Source organism: Cervus canadensis, chromosome 21, assembly GCF_019320065.1.
Source record: "Cervus canadensis isolate Bull #8, Minnesota chromosome 21, ASM1932006v1, whole genome shotgun sequence".
Taxonomy (NCBI): Eukaryota; Metazoa; Chordata; class Mammalia; order Artiodactyla; family Cervidae; genus Cervus; species Cervus canadensis.
The window spans coordinates 6,982,735-6,998,057 of record NC_057406.1 but is presented as its reverse complement, the minus strand read 5'-3'; the positions used below and the strand labels follow the sequence as shown (position 1 = coordinate 6,998,057).

The following is a 15,323-nucleotide window of genomic DNA, read 5'->3' as shown; positions in this document are numbered from 1 at the left end:
ACAGTCCCAGTCGAGCGTGATCACTGGAACCAGTGGAAGAGGGAAGCATCATGAGCCACAGGACCCATGAGAGGAAGCCTATGGAAGCAGGTGGCCGAGGCTCTGGAATAAGTAAGAGTTGCCGGGTGGACCAGCTCAGGGAAGACCTTCCAGGGAGAGGGACTGGCTTGCATGAAGGCTCAGAGGCAGAGAGCATGCCTTCATTCAACGTTTAGTGAGCATCTGCTGATCCTAGCCATCAGAGAAGCCCTCCTGCTCTGCCCACCTGGGAAAGGCATTCTGGTTGGAGGAGACAGTCAATAAAAAATACATGGTAGGTGGTGACCAGGGCAACGGAGGAAAAGGCAGAGGCACGTGGTTAAGGAATTCCAGGGATAAGGTGAGGATGTCACTGCTGTTTCATGTGACTTTGACACAGGAGGTTCTAACTGCAAAGACCTGAAAGCAGCAAATGAGCCAGCCCTATCTCTGGGGAACTTTCCAGGCTGGAGGGGCAGCGAGTGCAAAGGCCCTGAGTTGGAAGCATATTTTGAAGGGCAAGAGCTTGGGAAAGGGAGGTCAGAGTCATAGGCCAAATTGTAAGATCCTTGCAGGTCTTCTCCAGGGCTTTGGCATTTCCTCCGGGACACAGAGGAGCAGGGCGAGGGACTCTGACTTAGCCCTTTAAGCGGTCAGCCTGGCAGCCGCGTGGCAAATAATGTGAGGACCAGGGTGGAGACAGATCCTGGTGAGACCACTGTGCTGGTCCATTTGGAGTTAACGGTCCACTGGAGTTAACAGCTGGTCCATTTGGAGTTAACAGTGGCTTGAACCAGGGTGACAACACTGGGGCTATTGGGAATGGTGAGATTTTGGTTCTGTTTTGAAGGTAGAGCCAGTAAAATTTACTAAGGAAGCAAATACGGAGTGAAAGAGGCATTAAGGATGATTTGACAATTTTGGAAGAATGGGGCTGCTATTTTCCACCAGATGGGCAAAGTGGTGGGGTGAGGTTGAGGGCTGGATTGGGGATCAACGCCTTGTTTCTGGACCTAATGGGCATCTGAATGAAGATGTCAAGGAGGTAACTGATTTTGACTTGACTGATGTCAAGGAGGAGGACTAGATTTTAGGGAAGAGCTTTATTAAAGCCAGAGCTACAAATGTGGGAGTTGTGCCAATGACAGACCGTGTCCCATCACTCCAGGGGGCAGGGGGACGGGGCAGATAGAGCGGTGGTCTGAGGACCAAGGCCTGGGATATGCCTGCAGTTAGAGATGGGAGAGTGAGGAGGAGGTCACAGAGCACCCCAGGAGGGATCAGTCAGTGGAGTAGTAGCAGACCCAAGAGGGAATCAGTTCCCTGAGGCCGCGTGACAGGAAGGAGGGAGTGGACATGCCATCGGATGCCGCTGGAGGGCCAGGAGGGTGGGGCTGAGAATCGGCTGCCAGACTTAGCAGCATGGAGACCGGCCCTCAGAGAGCTGGGTAAAAGCTCTTTTGGTCAAGTGGTGGGGATAAAAGGCTGAGTTTCAAGAGAACAAGATGAAAGGAAGTAGACTCCCATCAAATACAGGTGACCCTTTTGAAAAGTTACTCTTTTTTTTTTTTAATATTAGTTTCAGGTGTGCAGCAGAGTGATTCAGTATTTTTACAGGTTCTACTCCATTAAAAGTTATTACAAGATAGAGGCTGTAATTCCCTGGGCTGTATAGTATATCCTTGTTACCTATTGTAAAGAGATGTGTTTTCAAGGGGAGCAGACCCAACAGGAGACTAGCTTCAGGAGGGCGTGGGTTCCAGGGGAAATCTTGATCGGATGGGAAAGACCACACCATGTTTGCATGTTGGGGGGACCCACCCATGGCGAGCGTGGGGGAGAACCCCCGGTGCAGGGGTAGGAGAGTGGCTGGAGCCTTATCCCTGAGGACGTGAGGAGGGAGAGAGAGGCGAGCTGGTGCTTGAGGGAGGGGTGGACTCGCCTGGAAGAGCAGCGTGGGCACAGCAGCGTGGGTCCGTGGGTGTGGCGGCGGGGGCTCGAGGAAGCTGTCTCCTTAGCATCTCCATTCTCTGTGAAACAGGAAGCGAGGTCACGGTCTGCGAGTGAGGAGAGGAGGAGAGATGGAGGCTCGAGGAGAGGGTCTGTCTAGGAGAGCAGGACAGGCAGTGGACCAGGGCAACATCCTGGGTTGCCAGGCAGCAGGGAGGCCCGCTGGAGGTCAGCATCTGAATTTAAAGTAGGCATTAGCCAGGCCCGGCCTGGAGGAGAGCCAGGAAAGGACTAGGCGTTGTTTCTCTGCTGACCCAACCTGTTGGGGTTGGAGGAGCCAGGATCTCTTGACTGGTCCTTCCCCAGCCAGAGCCAGAGGATGGGGTCCTCTGTGGCCCGAGGGGTCTCCTGGCTCCTCCTTGCTTCCTAGGAGGATCTGAAGTAACTGGTAGGGATAGGAGGCAGTGTGATCGGGGAAGCATGGGGCAGGGAGCTTAGGAGGCTTGGGGGCTAGTCCCAACTGGGACTAGCTGTGTGACCTGTACAGATCATTTACCCTCTCTGGGCTGCACTTCTCTGACTTCACCCCATCTTCCAGACTTGTGGTTCAGTCTAACACAGTAGGTGGATTACTCCACAAGGTGGAGCTCCTAGTTTGTTTTTAACGTCTGCCTTGACCAAACATCAGATTTACCATATGAACAAGTAAAAGGGGTATATTTCCCAACAGAGTTACCTGAGTTGTGGATGTTACTGTATTTCATACTCTAACATGATTCATTCATTCATTTAAAAAATACATATTAAGCGCCGTCTGTCGGCCCATCAGACCACATCGGGGGCTTGTGTCCCAGTGAGCGGCACCCCACTATCCACCTGTCCTCGGGGAGAGTGTGATCCAGTGGGGGCAACAGGCACGAAGCAGGTGTCACAGAGGCAGGTGGTCGCAGGGGAGAAGCACTGAGGAGGAACTGGAGGAGACAGCCCCAACCGGGAGAATCAGGGCAGGAGTCACCCCAGGGATGGGGACTGCTGAGCTGCAGCTACTGTGACAAAGAGGGTGGGGGCCGGGAAGAGGGTTCTGGGCCTGGGACACAGCATGTGCAGAGAGCTGGAAGTGGGCACAAAGGAACCCAGGAGCCAGAAGTGAGGGGGGAGGAGGGGTGGGCAGGGTGGGCCTGCAGACAGAGCTGTGTGGAGAGTCAAGGACGGGTTTCAGCAGGAGTCCAATTTACATTTTGAAAATATCTGACTGCCGTGAGGAGGATGGCTTCAGAGGGACAAAGTGGGTGTGGAGAGACCCTGAGAGGTGCTGAGGTTTATCAGGAGAGGTGTGGGGGGGTGGTGATGGGGTTAACGATATGATAGGTGAGACAGAAGAGATGGGTTTGAGACTTAGGAGTTAAAATGGGCCAGACCTTGGCAATGGACTGTGAGGGGTTTCAACCTGCAGCTGGGGAGTTGGGGGGCGGGTGGGGATGATGCTTTGTCTCTGCACTACTTGCTGACTGGGATGTGGGACTCTGCTGCTCATGAGGACACGGACTCTGGAAGGGGACTGGGTTTTGGGGAGATGGAGCCATGCTGAGTTCGGGGCACATGTGCACACATGTAGAGGTGTCAGACAGGCCTTTAGATAGGGAGATGCAAATCTGAGGGGTGACGGACTGTAGAGGTGCGACAGAAGCCCTGGGTTCAGATGAACCGGTCTGGAGAGTCGGGGAGGAAGAGCTGAGGGCCTGGGGGTTGCCCTGGCCAAAGTCCCATTCTCCTCCTGCCCAGCACGCCCCATGTTCCTGTCTTCTCACTGTGCACCACCCTGCACCCACTAGGGAAGCCACAAGCCTGGGCATCACTGTCATCTTCTTTCCATCTCTTTCCGGGTCTGGCAGTTTAACCTCTGATCCAGCTGCTTCCTATATACTCGCTTGTCTACACCTTGCAGCTTGTCCGCAAGCAGTAGGACCCCTGTTGTCTTACTCTTGCTGACTGTCCCCCCAATTCAGGGCTCTGGGGGCCCGAGGTGGTCTTGGGCACTCAGCCCCCTTCACCCTGAGTGCAGTCTGTTGCTTGTTTCTCAGACGAGCCATGCAGGTTTGGCGCCTGTCCTTTGTGGAGTGTCCTCTTCCCTCGCCCTGTTCACTTGGCAAGCTCCTGCTTAATCTTTTGAGACCCACTCAGCAGTTTCCCCTGAGCCCATTTACTAGCTGCATGTCTGTGGGCTCCCCCGAGGCCAGGGCCTGTGTCTCCGTGACCTTCCTGTGCCCACAGCAGCCTAGCTCAGAGCACACTCTTTGCTGCCAGCCGACCTAACAGACGGCTCTGCTTTTCCCCTCAGTTCATCTCTAGCACTGACCCTTTCCAGAAGGCCCTGAGGGAAGAGGAGAAACGCCGGAAGAAAGAAGAGAAGCGGAAAGAGATCCGAAAAGGCCCTCGGATCTCAAGATCACAGTCTGAGTTATAGCCCTGGAGTGGCCCAGGGCTCAGGGGACCAGGAGGCGGCCAGTTGGGAGGAAAAGGAGAGTTCAGAAGCGTGACTGATGGTGAGCACTGGCGCCTTCAGAGAGGAGGCCAGAGTCTGCTTGGCCCCTTGGGGCTGGCTCCGAGCCCCCGCTGAAGGGACTGAGCCACAGAGGGCTGGACTTCCTCCCAGGGACCTCACCAGAGGGGTGCCAAGAGAGCTTCCAGAGGGCGCTGTGCTGCAGACCTAACCCTGTGGAGATGCTGGGGGAAGCAGGAGGGATCCTGGGCTGGACTCCCCCCGCCACCACCGTGGGTTAGGACCGCTGGCCAGCTGGTGGCCGCTTCTCATGGGGAGGCAGCAGAACTAGGCTCTGAGCCATGTGCAGAGGAGTCATGCCTGCTGCTGGCCCTGCTGTGTCACTGAGATGCCAGGCACAGGTTCCAGCCCCCTGCAGAGACAATAAAAGCCAGCAAATGCTGGCTGACCAAGGCTGGTTTGGGCCCCAGGGAGATGTGAGCCTCTCCATGGAGCAGGTGAGGCGGGCCCGGGCAGGGGGGTCAGGGGCCCTCGGCTGTGGAGACCATCTTAGAGAATGTTCTGCCTACTCAGGAGGAGCCTCAGGCCCTGGCAAGGCAGCAAAGCAGAGGCTTGGCTTCGGCCTCCTATTCCCTTCACAGCACCGTCCTTGATGAGGGGTCAGTGTTGGGAAGGGGCCAGAAGTATCCTTCCTGGGAGGCTGTATAGCCCAAGACAGTCTTGGAGCAGTCTGATCTCTGTCCTTCGGTATCAAGGAACAGTCATTGAGCAGGCCCAGGGAAGAATCAACTTGTCCTCTCTGGCAGTGCAGGGTGCCCCTGGGCCTATTGGGGGCACTGTTGGGGGACAGGCTGCAGCTCTGCAGGAGGCTGTACTTTGTTGTGGAAGGGCTGCTCCCAGGATGGATAGGCCGGACAGCAAGCTCCCTGTGTCAGGAGGCCTGTAAGCAGAGACCAGGGCCAAGGGGGCCGGGAGCTGCAGAGGGACTCAGGCCCTGAGTAGGCAGCCGCCCTTCAGTCATGCCCCTCCCAGGCAGAGAAGGGAGGGGCTCTGGGGGGGAATTCTAGCTCAGTCTCTTGACTTTGCCAAGCCAGGGGAGAGACACACAGCTGTCCCCAATAGCCCACCACTAACAGAGCCCAAGGGAGACCCAGGGTCTTAGCCCATCAGACTTGCTGAGTGACCCTGGCCCACCCCTTCCCTGTGCTGCGGCTTCACTGGTGTAATGAATTTGATAATGCCTGAACCCTCTGCCCAGCCCTAAACTGCTTCTCTCATGTTGGGGCCTGGCTTCTCAGTGACAGGAGCCCTTCTCTGATGGTTCTTCATTCATCCCAGAAATGTGGTGAGCACCCACTGTATGCACAGCCAGAGAGAGAGGGACCCAGTCTTAGCCAGTCTTCACTTCTGTCCTATTTTAGCACCTTTATCCTCTGGGACTCTTCCTTCTACACCTTCACTTCTCTCCATCTCAGTTGATGCCTTCCTCTCTACTCTCCAATGAGCCCACGTTTTCCCCTCTAACACCTTGAAAGGTAGAAACAGAACCACTCTGCCCTCCTCCCTGGGCAAGTCTAGCTGGGAGCTGAGGGAGCAGCTGCAGAGTGGGAGGCACTTTGCCCACTTACCTGACCTGGTGCTCAGGCAGCCCTCTGCAGTAGCTTACTGAGGCCCTGGGATGGAAGGGCATTGAACCAAAGTGAAAGTATGTGGTGTGGTGTGCCAGCAGACTACCCCGTGGTGTGGCAGCCCTGCGAGAGCGACTGAATGGTAGAGCTGAAGGTGGCACTGTCCAGCTCAGCACCTGGCCAGAGCAGGGCAGCAGGGTTTGGTGTTCTGTTTCAAGGTGAGACTTCTATCATCTATATCAACTCTCCTGCATGTAAACAATGAAAAGAACATTTGTGTCTCCCCTACTCCCCCAATAAGGTACTTTGCTATACATATTGATTATAAAATGTAATTTTAAGTAACACTGAAATGCCAAGAAGTAAGTATGATTCACCCTAATCTCACCACTCTGTAACCATAACTGATGCTCACCTGTTGGACCATCCATCCTCTTCGCCCTCATGTGCACACAGATCACATGTAAGTTTTCGGTTATCAATACAGTAGCTGCCTTGTATGAGCTCTGTGTGTCGGGCCTTATCCATGTACTACTGGCTTGCAGCAGCTCCTCCTGCCTCAGGGCCTTTGTCTGCATTGTGTGTTCCCCTAGCTATACCAGGTGCAGTTGTCACCACAGAATTTGAGGTTTCCTCTTAAATATCAATGTATGTTTTCTTCAACAGACTGGAAGCTCTCAGAGGGCAGGAACTGTCTCTTTGCCTGCCACAGAGGTATTCAATAAATACTGTCAAAGGAGTGTGCAAGTGATCTCACTTCATCTTCACCACTCCAAGGGGGCACTGTTCCCCTCGTTTTTTAGAGATGACAAAAATGAGAAGGGGAAAAAAAAAAAAAATCCAGAAGTTATTTAACCAGTCCAAAGTCACAGGGTTCATAAGTGGATCCTTTATGTCCATGTGGTTACCTCCACCCAACCTCTGAACTCAATTTTAAGTTTTGACCACTAAGCAACTGCTGTCTCACCGACTAGTGAGACAGCTTTTCCCTTTCAACAATATATTGTGAAAGTCTTTGTCAATTGATACACGTTTGGGAAACGATGCCATGGTATTACATTGTGTGGATGTAATGTATTCATCAGGCCCTTATTGGGCTTCCCAGTTTTTCCAGGTTACAGGGGATTCCGTGATGAACACCTTTGAACGCACGTGCTTGTGCACTTCTCGGAGCACTGTACTTCTATTCCTTAGTATAAGTTCCTAGAAACCTGTACATTTGTTTACGTCGTGACCAGCTGCGAGGTGGGGAAGTGAGGTGGTTGAAGAAGTGGGAATCCGTGGGTGGGTTGCGCCTCAGAATCTCTGCGGAACTCTTCGTCAAAATGTGTTCGCACTGCACCCCAGAAGCACTGTGGTGGTTCCGGGGCACTGGCACTATCTTAAAGGACTGCAGGAGATTCGGAGGTACCCAGGGGAGACCGCTGGAGTAAACACGTGGTCGCGGCAGGTGCAAAGGCGCAGAGTTTGTAAAACAAACCCTCCTCACTCGGGCAGTTCGCGAGTCTCTGTAGAAAGGCTTGGAAGGAACGCGATTAGAAAGCATCTCCAAACTCCTCGGGGGCGGGGGGGGGGGTGGGCCGTGTTGGGGGTCCAGTTTTGATTCTGCCCGCCCCAGTGGGCTGGGCAGCGAGGCGGGGGTCGGGGGAGAGGAGGCTGACAGCTGGGAGGATGACGTAATGTGCTCTCGGCTCGCTCCGGGAGGTGCCGAGCGGACGCGGGGCTGACGGCGTTAACCCTTCCACCCCTAGCAGGTGGACCGAGTTAGCTCGCGGAGCCGAACCAAGAGAAAAGGGAACGGTTCCTTTAAACTTGAGGGGAAAGGAGGTTGATCTCAGGACCCGGGGGGCCTCTCCGTATTCGCTTAAGAGCCGCCAGAGGCGGGGCCTCGCTATGCAAATCCGAGCTGCTGATCGTCGACGCGCCATCACCCCACGCGCCGGCCCGCGCGCCGATTGGCCACGACCAGCCTGGTCCCATTGACAACAAACAAGGGAGCGCGCGGCCCGGGGGGCGGGGCCACGGAGGGCGCGGGCTGGGGGCGGGGCCGCACCGCACCGCCCCCCTCCCGCGCGGCGCAAACATGGCGGCGGCTGGCACCGGCCGCTGAGGCGGTAACCCGGCGGGGGCTGTTGGTTGTCATGGGCGGCGACGGCGGCACCGCCCCCGCGTCTCCCTGAGCGGGACGGCAGAGGAGGCGTGGGGCTTGGGGGGGTGGTCTTCTGCGCCGAGCCGGGCGATGGACGGAAGCGGCGAGCTGGGCGGTCTGGAGACCATGGAGACGCTGACGGAGCTGGGCGACGAGCTGACCCTGGGGGACATCGACGGTGAGTGGTGGGGTGCGGTGGGTGGGAGTGCGGGGGGCCGGGGGCGCGCGCGGGGAGGAAGGGGTTACGGCGGCGCGCGCGGGTGCGCGTGCGCCCACCTTCTCCTCACACACAGCCCGCCACCGGGCAGCCCCGTCTCACGCGGGAGGAACCGGCGCGCGCGGTCGCCGCGTCGGTCCGCGACCCTTCCGGGTGCTGCGGGCTTCAGCCCCGCCCGGCGGCTCGGCTCCGGCAGGCCGCGCGGGAGCTGCTCCGGGGGCGCCTCGTGTCCGGAAGCCCAGCGAGGGTCGCGGGGTTGGGCGGGGGAGCCTGACGGGAGCGGCCAGCGGAGAGCGCGCGGTCGCTGCCTCCGTCTCGCGCCGTCCGAGGTCCGGCTCTGCCTGCCAGCCCAAGCGGCTTCGCGTCGCATCTGTCACTCCCCGCCGGGCCGCGTGGGCGGCCCTGGGAGATTCCCGGGGCCGGGCCCCCAGGCTCCGCGTCCTCCCCCTCCGTGGTCTTCCCGGGGTTGAACCGCGGCCGAATTCTCCCGACGCTTGGGAAAACTTTGGGGGGCAGCGCTTAGTCGCTGATGAAGCGAGCGGTGGCGGCGGAGTGTTGGACGCATCTCCCCGCGATAGAGACCCGGGCGCTCCTGCTGTCGCGCTGCAAAGGGACTTGAGCCGCAGGAATTTTGGGTTGTGCTCCCCCCGACCCCCTCGGGGACAGGTTGGGGAGCGGGTGGCCTTTGTTCCGGCCACCTTCACAGCGGAGACGAAGAGCTGTAGGAGCCCAGGGGATCATTTTGTGATCACGGTACCCAAAGTTTGGAGGTCAGAGACTTGCCCAAGGTCACCCAAGCTGGTTACAGCACACAGTTACTGGGTCAGTGTTGCCGTCGCTGCAAACAGTCTTTTCACCTGATCTTTGGGGGTGAGAAGTCCAATGAGTGGATTAGTCTCGTCCTAGTAATAATAATAACGCCCAGCAGTTGGGCTCTTCTGATAGTCTAGGCCCCAAACACTTATATTGTTTCACTGGTTCCTCACTACAATCCCTGAGGTAGATATTCTTACTGCTCCGGTTTTATAGGGGACCGAAGTCAGGAGATATTAATTTGTCTCAGGTCACTCTCTCTAGGTTCTCCAGAACCCATGCTGTTAATCAGTAAGTGACTCAGGTGCATTGTGCTCTGGAGTTTACAAAGTGCTTTCTTGTGCCAGGATCTTACTACAGCCTTGCAGGCAGGTATGAAGGCTTCGTCTCATTATACAGATGAAGAAACCAAGGCAGCAGAGGATTCTCTTCCAGGGGAAGAGACAGTGGCAGCAGCTAATTGAAAAGGATCCATTTCTTATTTTGCTTCTGTAACAACCCTGTGGCCTGACCTTGTTTTCCTATTTTGGTCATCCAGGCAGTGTGGTAAGACTCTTAAATGAAGCCCTAAATCTAACCACAGACTTTTTCTGTTGGATGCTCCCAAATACAGAGATGTGTTGACAAATGAAGGGAGGGAGGTCCTTGGAACTTAACAAGGACAGCTAACATGTCGTGAGCACTTGTGTGCCAGGCACCGTGTTAAGCAGTTAGTGCGCATCAGTGTTCTCAATCCTTAACAAGTTGCATCAGGTAGACAGTGCTTGTTATACTACATTAATCTCTTTTTTATAGATCCTGAAACTGAGGCTCAAGGCAGTTGATTAACTTACCCAGGCTTACACAGCAGTAAGGAATATGTATAACTGTCTACCAGCAGCCTCACACAAAGATATTTGTGTGGTTTTGCATTCCCATTCCGAAACTGATCCCTGTTTGTTTTCATTTATAAATTTATAATGTGTTAAAGTGTGTGTGTGCATGCTGAGTCGCTTCAGTCGTGTCTGACTCTGAGACTCTATGAACTATAGCCTGCCAGGCTCCTCTGTCCATGGGATTTTTCCAGGCAAGAATACTGGACTGGGTAGCCATGCTCTTCTCCAGGGTATCTTCCCGACCAAGGGATCAAACCCACATCTCCTGTGTCTCCTAGATTGCAGACAGATTCTTTACTGCTGAGCCACTGGGGAAGTCCACTGTGAACTACCTGGTGGTTAAGTAGTAACCTTATCCCTATAGATTGTTGAGTAAAATGAACATTCTGGGAACTCCCACAGTGGTTAAGTGGCTTCACAGGGCTCCATGTTAGATTGGGGGTAAAGTGGTTCCCTGTCTTCATTGATCAACAAGTATTCACATGCCAGCTGTAGTTTCTGAGCTATAGGGAACATGAGAAGATAGGGAAGATAGAATTTTATGGCTTTGTGGAGCTTGAGATGAATGATGATAAAACTGTAGTGTGTGAGAGTGTGTGTGTGTGTGTGTGTGTGTGGTGTGCACTCATGCTCAGTTCTGTACAACACTTTGCAACCCCTTGGACTATAGCCCACCAGGTTCCTCTGTCCATGGAATTCTCTAGGCAAGAGTACTGGAGTAGGTTGCCATTTCCTCCTCCAGGGGATCTTCCCGACCCAGGGATTGAACCTGCATCTCCTTTGTCTCCTGCATTGGCAGGCAGACTCTTTACCACTGTGCCACTTGGTAAGCATACTGAGTGTAGAACAGCTCAGTTATACAGGGCAGTTAGTGAAAGTCAGTGAGTGTGGATGGAGCTTGGTAAATACTGGCTTACCAGGAAGACCACACCAAAGAGATGGCCCTGGACTCAGGTCTTAGAGCAAAGTTGAGTAGGCTGAAGACGGGTGGTCTGCAGGTATCCTTGAATGCTCACCCATACACCCCTCTCCAGAACATCAACCCTATGAGGGCCAGGACCTTTGTTTTGTTTCTTTCACCTAGAATTAAATATTTGTGGAATGTTTGAATGAGTCCAAGGACTTTGAGCTACGCAGGAGTCGAATAATTAATATTAAGCTCAGCCCTTGGTGTTGGATCAGATCAGGGCTAGATGCTTCTGGGAGCTAGTCAGCTGAAGAAGAGACTCTGTGGGTATGAACACATATTTTTTTTTGTTTGTCTGTGGTGGGGGAGAGAGGGTATCTACCACCTAGAGAACTCATGCCTGCCTCAAGGAGACAGCCATCTGGGTGTGCGATGACAATCCTAAGAGGGTGACAGGATGGGAAGAGGAAGTAGCCATTGTGCAAGGTGCTGGACATGATAGGACTTGGCCTCAGTGAAACTTGGTCCTGAAGATAGAGCAGAGGTGGAATTTAAGTTCCCATTTAGGCTTTGATGTAGGGCATTGGGAGGGTTCAGAAGCTAGCAGGAAGAGCTGGTTTGGGGAGATGATGAAAATTTGTCTTTAAATGGACTGAAATTGAGGCGCTAGTAGGAAACGAGAGACATACTCAGGAGAACATCAAAACTGGGGGTGGAGATTGAAGACTAGTCACTCAGATTGATGAGTTGAGGACAGAGGTGAGAGGAAAAGATGGAACTGGACAGGCGAGGGAAGTGTAATAACCTAAGAGGAAGTGAACTTTTTGAGGAACAGTGGATGATGGAGACAGGGCTTTAGAACACAGCAAGGATGACAAGACTCTGAAAGGACTCATGGGATTTGGCAATTAGGAGATCCACTGGATGAAGTGATTGGGTGAAGTGGTCTAAGGCTAGGTAAATGAGAACATAGTCAGGAGGGCAAATAGGGGCAGCGGTTCTCAATGGAGAAGGTTGGAGAAACTTCAGCAAGCTAATTTACATTGTCCTTGTGAATTGGCCTGTTCTGGACATTTCATGTGAAGGGAATCATACACTGAGTGGCCTTCTTCACTTAGTATAAGATTGAGGTTCATCTTTGTTGCACCAGTGTTCCCTTATATGGATACTCCGTGTTTTATCGATTCATCACTTGTTGGACATTTAGGTTGTTTCCACATTTTGGCTATTCTAAATGAAGCTGCTGTGAGCATTCGTGTACAGATTTTTCTGTGGGCATGTTTTCTTTTCTCTTGGGTAGATCCTCTACGGTTTTTGTCGCTGTTTGTTTTTTCCTAGGGTTTATAATAGCCCCATTTATTCACTTGCTTACTTTCCATGTTCCCATAACTAACTTAGTCCTAAATCTTATGACAGAAGCTCAGTTTGGTGGTCAGTTCTTTTTATTCCCCTTGTTGATGTCTCTTCTGAAACTTTCCCTCTTTTTGCTGTGTCTGATGGTTGGTTGAGGTCTGTTGTTCCTCGTTTATACGGGGGCTACCCTTGACTATCAGCTGGGGTCAGGGGCATGTTGAAGCCTTATTCCCTTATTTTTTTGGTGTGTGTTTTATTTTTACTCCCTTGTTTTGATGGAGCACATCCTCCAGTAGCTCCCTAAGAAAGAGTACATTAGAAGTAAATTTGGGGGGACCTTACCTCTCTAAAAATATCTTTATCCTAACCTCTCCAATTTGATAGTTTGGGTGAGTTTAGAATTTCAGGTTGAAGGCATTGCCTCGTTGTTTGCTAGCTTTCAGTAGTTGGGCATCTGATACCATTTTGACTCCTACCCTCTCTGTGTGACCTGTTTTCCCTGGAAGCTTGTGGGCTCTTGTCTTTATCCCTGGTGCTCTGAACTCCACAAAGATGTCCGCTAATGTGACTGAGCGGTTGGTCTGTGCCTGCTCGGTGGGCTCTGAAGGGCTCACAGAGTCAGATACCTGCCTGCATGCGGTCCCCCTGCTGGTCACCCAGCCTGCCCTCCTGTTTGCCGAGAAACCTGCGGTTCCTGAGCCTTTGGGTGGCACTGTCTCTTGGGCCTCTGCTGCTTCTCCCGGCAGACAGTTCCGTCTTGGCAGAGTCCCTGGACACTACCTGGCACTAAAGAGGCACTCTGTAAAGGTGTGTCTAGTGAGGAAAGGAAAGCGCTTCAGGTTCAAGGTGTTGGGTGGGCCCCTAGCCTGGTGTCCACATCACTGGGAAGGTTGGAGTGGCCAGCCTGGGGTGGGGGAGGAGGTGAGGAGAGGGGTAGAAACTGACTCCATGTCTCTCCAGTGAGTCATGCTTTGGAAAAACTGCTCAGAGGTGGAGCCTCCATCTACCTCTTACCCCATTTTCAAGATGTAAGCTTTGTCTTGACCCTGAAGTATGTATCACTGGTGCTAGTGTCTGGGTTGAAAGAGCTGCTGTTGCTCTTAGCTTGTTTATTTTCTATGAGTTTTTAGCTCCTGGTTTCATCCAGTTCCATTTCCTGGGATACATCTTTTGGGCTTGCTCACACCTCCAATCCAGTCTCCCTGGGTTTCTCCTCCTTCCTGGGTCTGTTTGGTCTCGCCCTTGACAAACGTTGTCACACTCACTCCGGGCCTGTGGCCCAGTGTTCTGAGCGCTGCCTGTCTCTCAGTCTTTTCTGTCATCCTCATACTCAGCCCAGACGTGGCTTTTTTTAAAAAGTGAATTTTTCCTTCTGTATCGAATAGATCTTTTCTTTCCTTAATTTCATAATTAATAAAGGAACTTCTTAAGCAACTTTATTAAAATAGTGCCCCCTGAATATCAAATTGCCTCTCCTGCTGGGTTTGTGTATGAACTTTATATTAAAGTGCACATGAAACATTATAGCATTTTCACTTACGGGTTGCTGTACATGGAAACAGTTGAGGTGTAATTGTCACCTGATCCAGTGTAATTCATCTAAGGAAGCAAATGCCTATTCAGGCCGCTGTGGAGTATTTTCATCATTTGCAGTTTTTTCATTAACCTGAGTACTGCTGCCCTGAACACAGATGAGCAAATCACTTTGGAGTTAGTTCATTGGTGTGTTTTTCTTATCAAGGACTCTTCAAGTCAAGAGCTGGGTGATAGCTCTTACACACTGCCAGCTGTAGCCCTTTCATTAAAAAAAAAAAAAAAACTTTTTCAATATGATAAATTACTGTGGTGATTGGAACTTACCACTTGGAAAATATTTTTTTAATGATACATTCATAAAGCAAAATAAAAAATATGAGAGGGATACTATGGAAAGTCTTGCCCCCAACCCTGTCATCATCTACTTAGGGTCCACAACCCCCAGGTTATTCATTTTTTCATTTCCTTTACATCCTTCAAAACTTAATGCAGATAGAAGCAAATAGAATGTATGGATTTTCACTTTTGCTCCCCTTTTTATTTTTCACAAATAGCTAGCATGCTATAAGTTTTGTTGTTTTTCTGCCAGTGTTGATGTTAGAGATCTTTCCAGTCTTCTTCACTGTTGCATGTTGATTTCCCATTATATAGATGAACTGTAACTCATCTGCCCAGTCCCTTTTTGGTGGACATTTGAGGGTGTTTCCAGTCTTACTATGAAAAATGTGCTGGTGTGAATAGCTCTGTAAGTTCATCATTTCACACATGTGCAAGTATGTGTGCGTGCTCAGTCGTGTCTGACTCTTTGCGACCCTCTGGACTATAGCCCACCAGGTTCCTTTGTTGGTGGGATTCTCAGGCATGAATACTGGACTGGGTCACTGGTTCTTCCCCAGGGAATCTTCCCGACCCAGGGATTGAACCCGGATCTCCAGTGTCTCCTCCATTGGCAGGCAGATTCTTTACCACTGAGCCACTTGAGAAATCCATGTGCAGGTATAGGCGCAGGATGAATGACTAGAGGTGGGGTTGCTCCCTCAAGGTGTGGTGGTGATAGGTACATCACAGGTGCTGCCAGAATCAAAAGAGATAAAACATATGAAAGGAAGGGACAGGAAGTAACATCCTCTTCTGACTCCTTTGTGGTTTCGATAGGTTCTGTCCAATGCTCTCCACGCTGGATGGACCAGTTTACTCCCCTACCACGGTGGAGGAGAAGGTCTGTCCTCCTTAGCTTCCAGCTAGAGTCTGAAACTCTGGTCCCTTTATTCTGCCTCTCTCTATGCCAGTTTAGGGCTGATGCCACCCAGCCCCCCAACAGTGCACAGATAACAGGCCCCTTTGTCCTGGCCTCCTGGTTCCTCATTTGCCTTTCCT

The 15,323-nt window shown here is 52.4% G+C and overlaps 2 protein-coding genes across 4 annotated transcripts in view; both read left to right on the top strand.

The window, feature by feature from the left end:
* Positions 1-6,835, top strand: part of LOC122423439 (coiled-coil domain-containing protein 134) — a 74,229-nt gene extending 67,394 nt beyond the window's left edge. For all 3 annotated transcript variants that reach the window (XM_043440512.1, XM_043440511.1, XM_043440514.1), the window contains one exon: positions 4,307-6,835. In XM_043440512.1, the coding sequence (XP_043296447.1) occupies positions 4,307-4,432 (126 nt within the window). In that variant the 3' untranslated portion in view covers positions 4,433-6,835. The remainder of the gene's footprint in view (positions 1-4,306) is intronic.
* Positions 6,836-8,152: 1,317 nt separating this feature from the next.
* The window catches only part of SREBF2 (sterol regulatory element binding transcription factor 2), a 54,658-nt gene continuing 47,487 nt past the window's right edge, over positions 8,153-15,323 (top strand). The window contains exon 1 of the mRNA XM_043440083.1: positions 8,153-8,423. Within this exon, the coding sequence (XP_043296018.1) occupies positions 8,336-8,423 (88 nt within the window). The 5' untranslated portion in view covers positions 8,153-8,335. The remainder of the gene's footprint in view (positions 8,424-15,323) is intronic.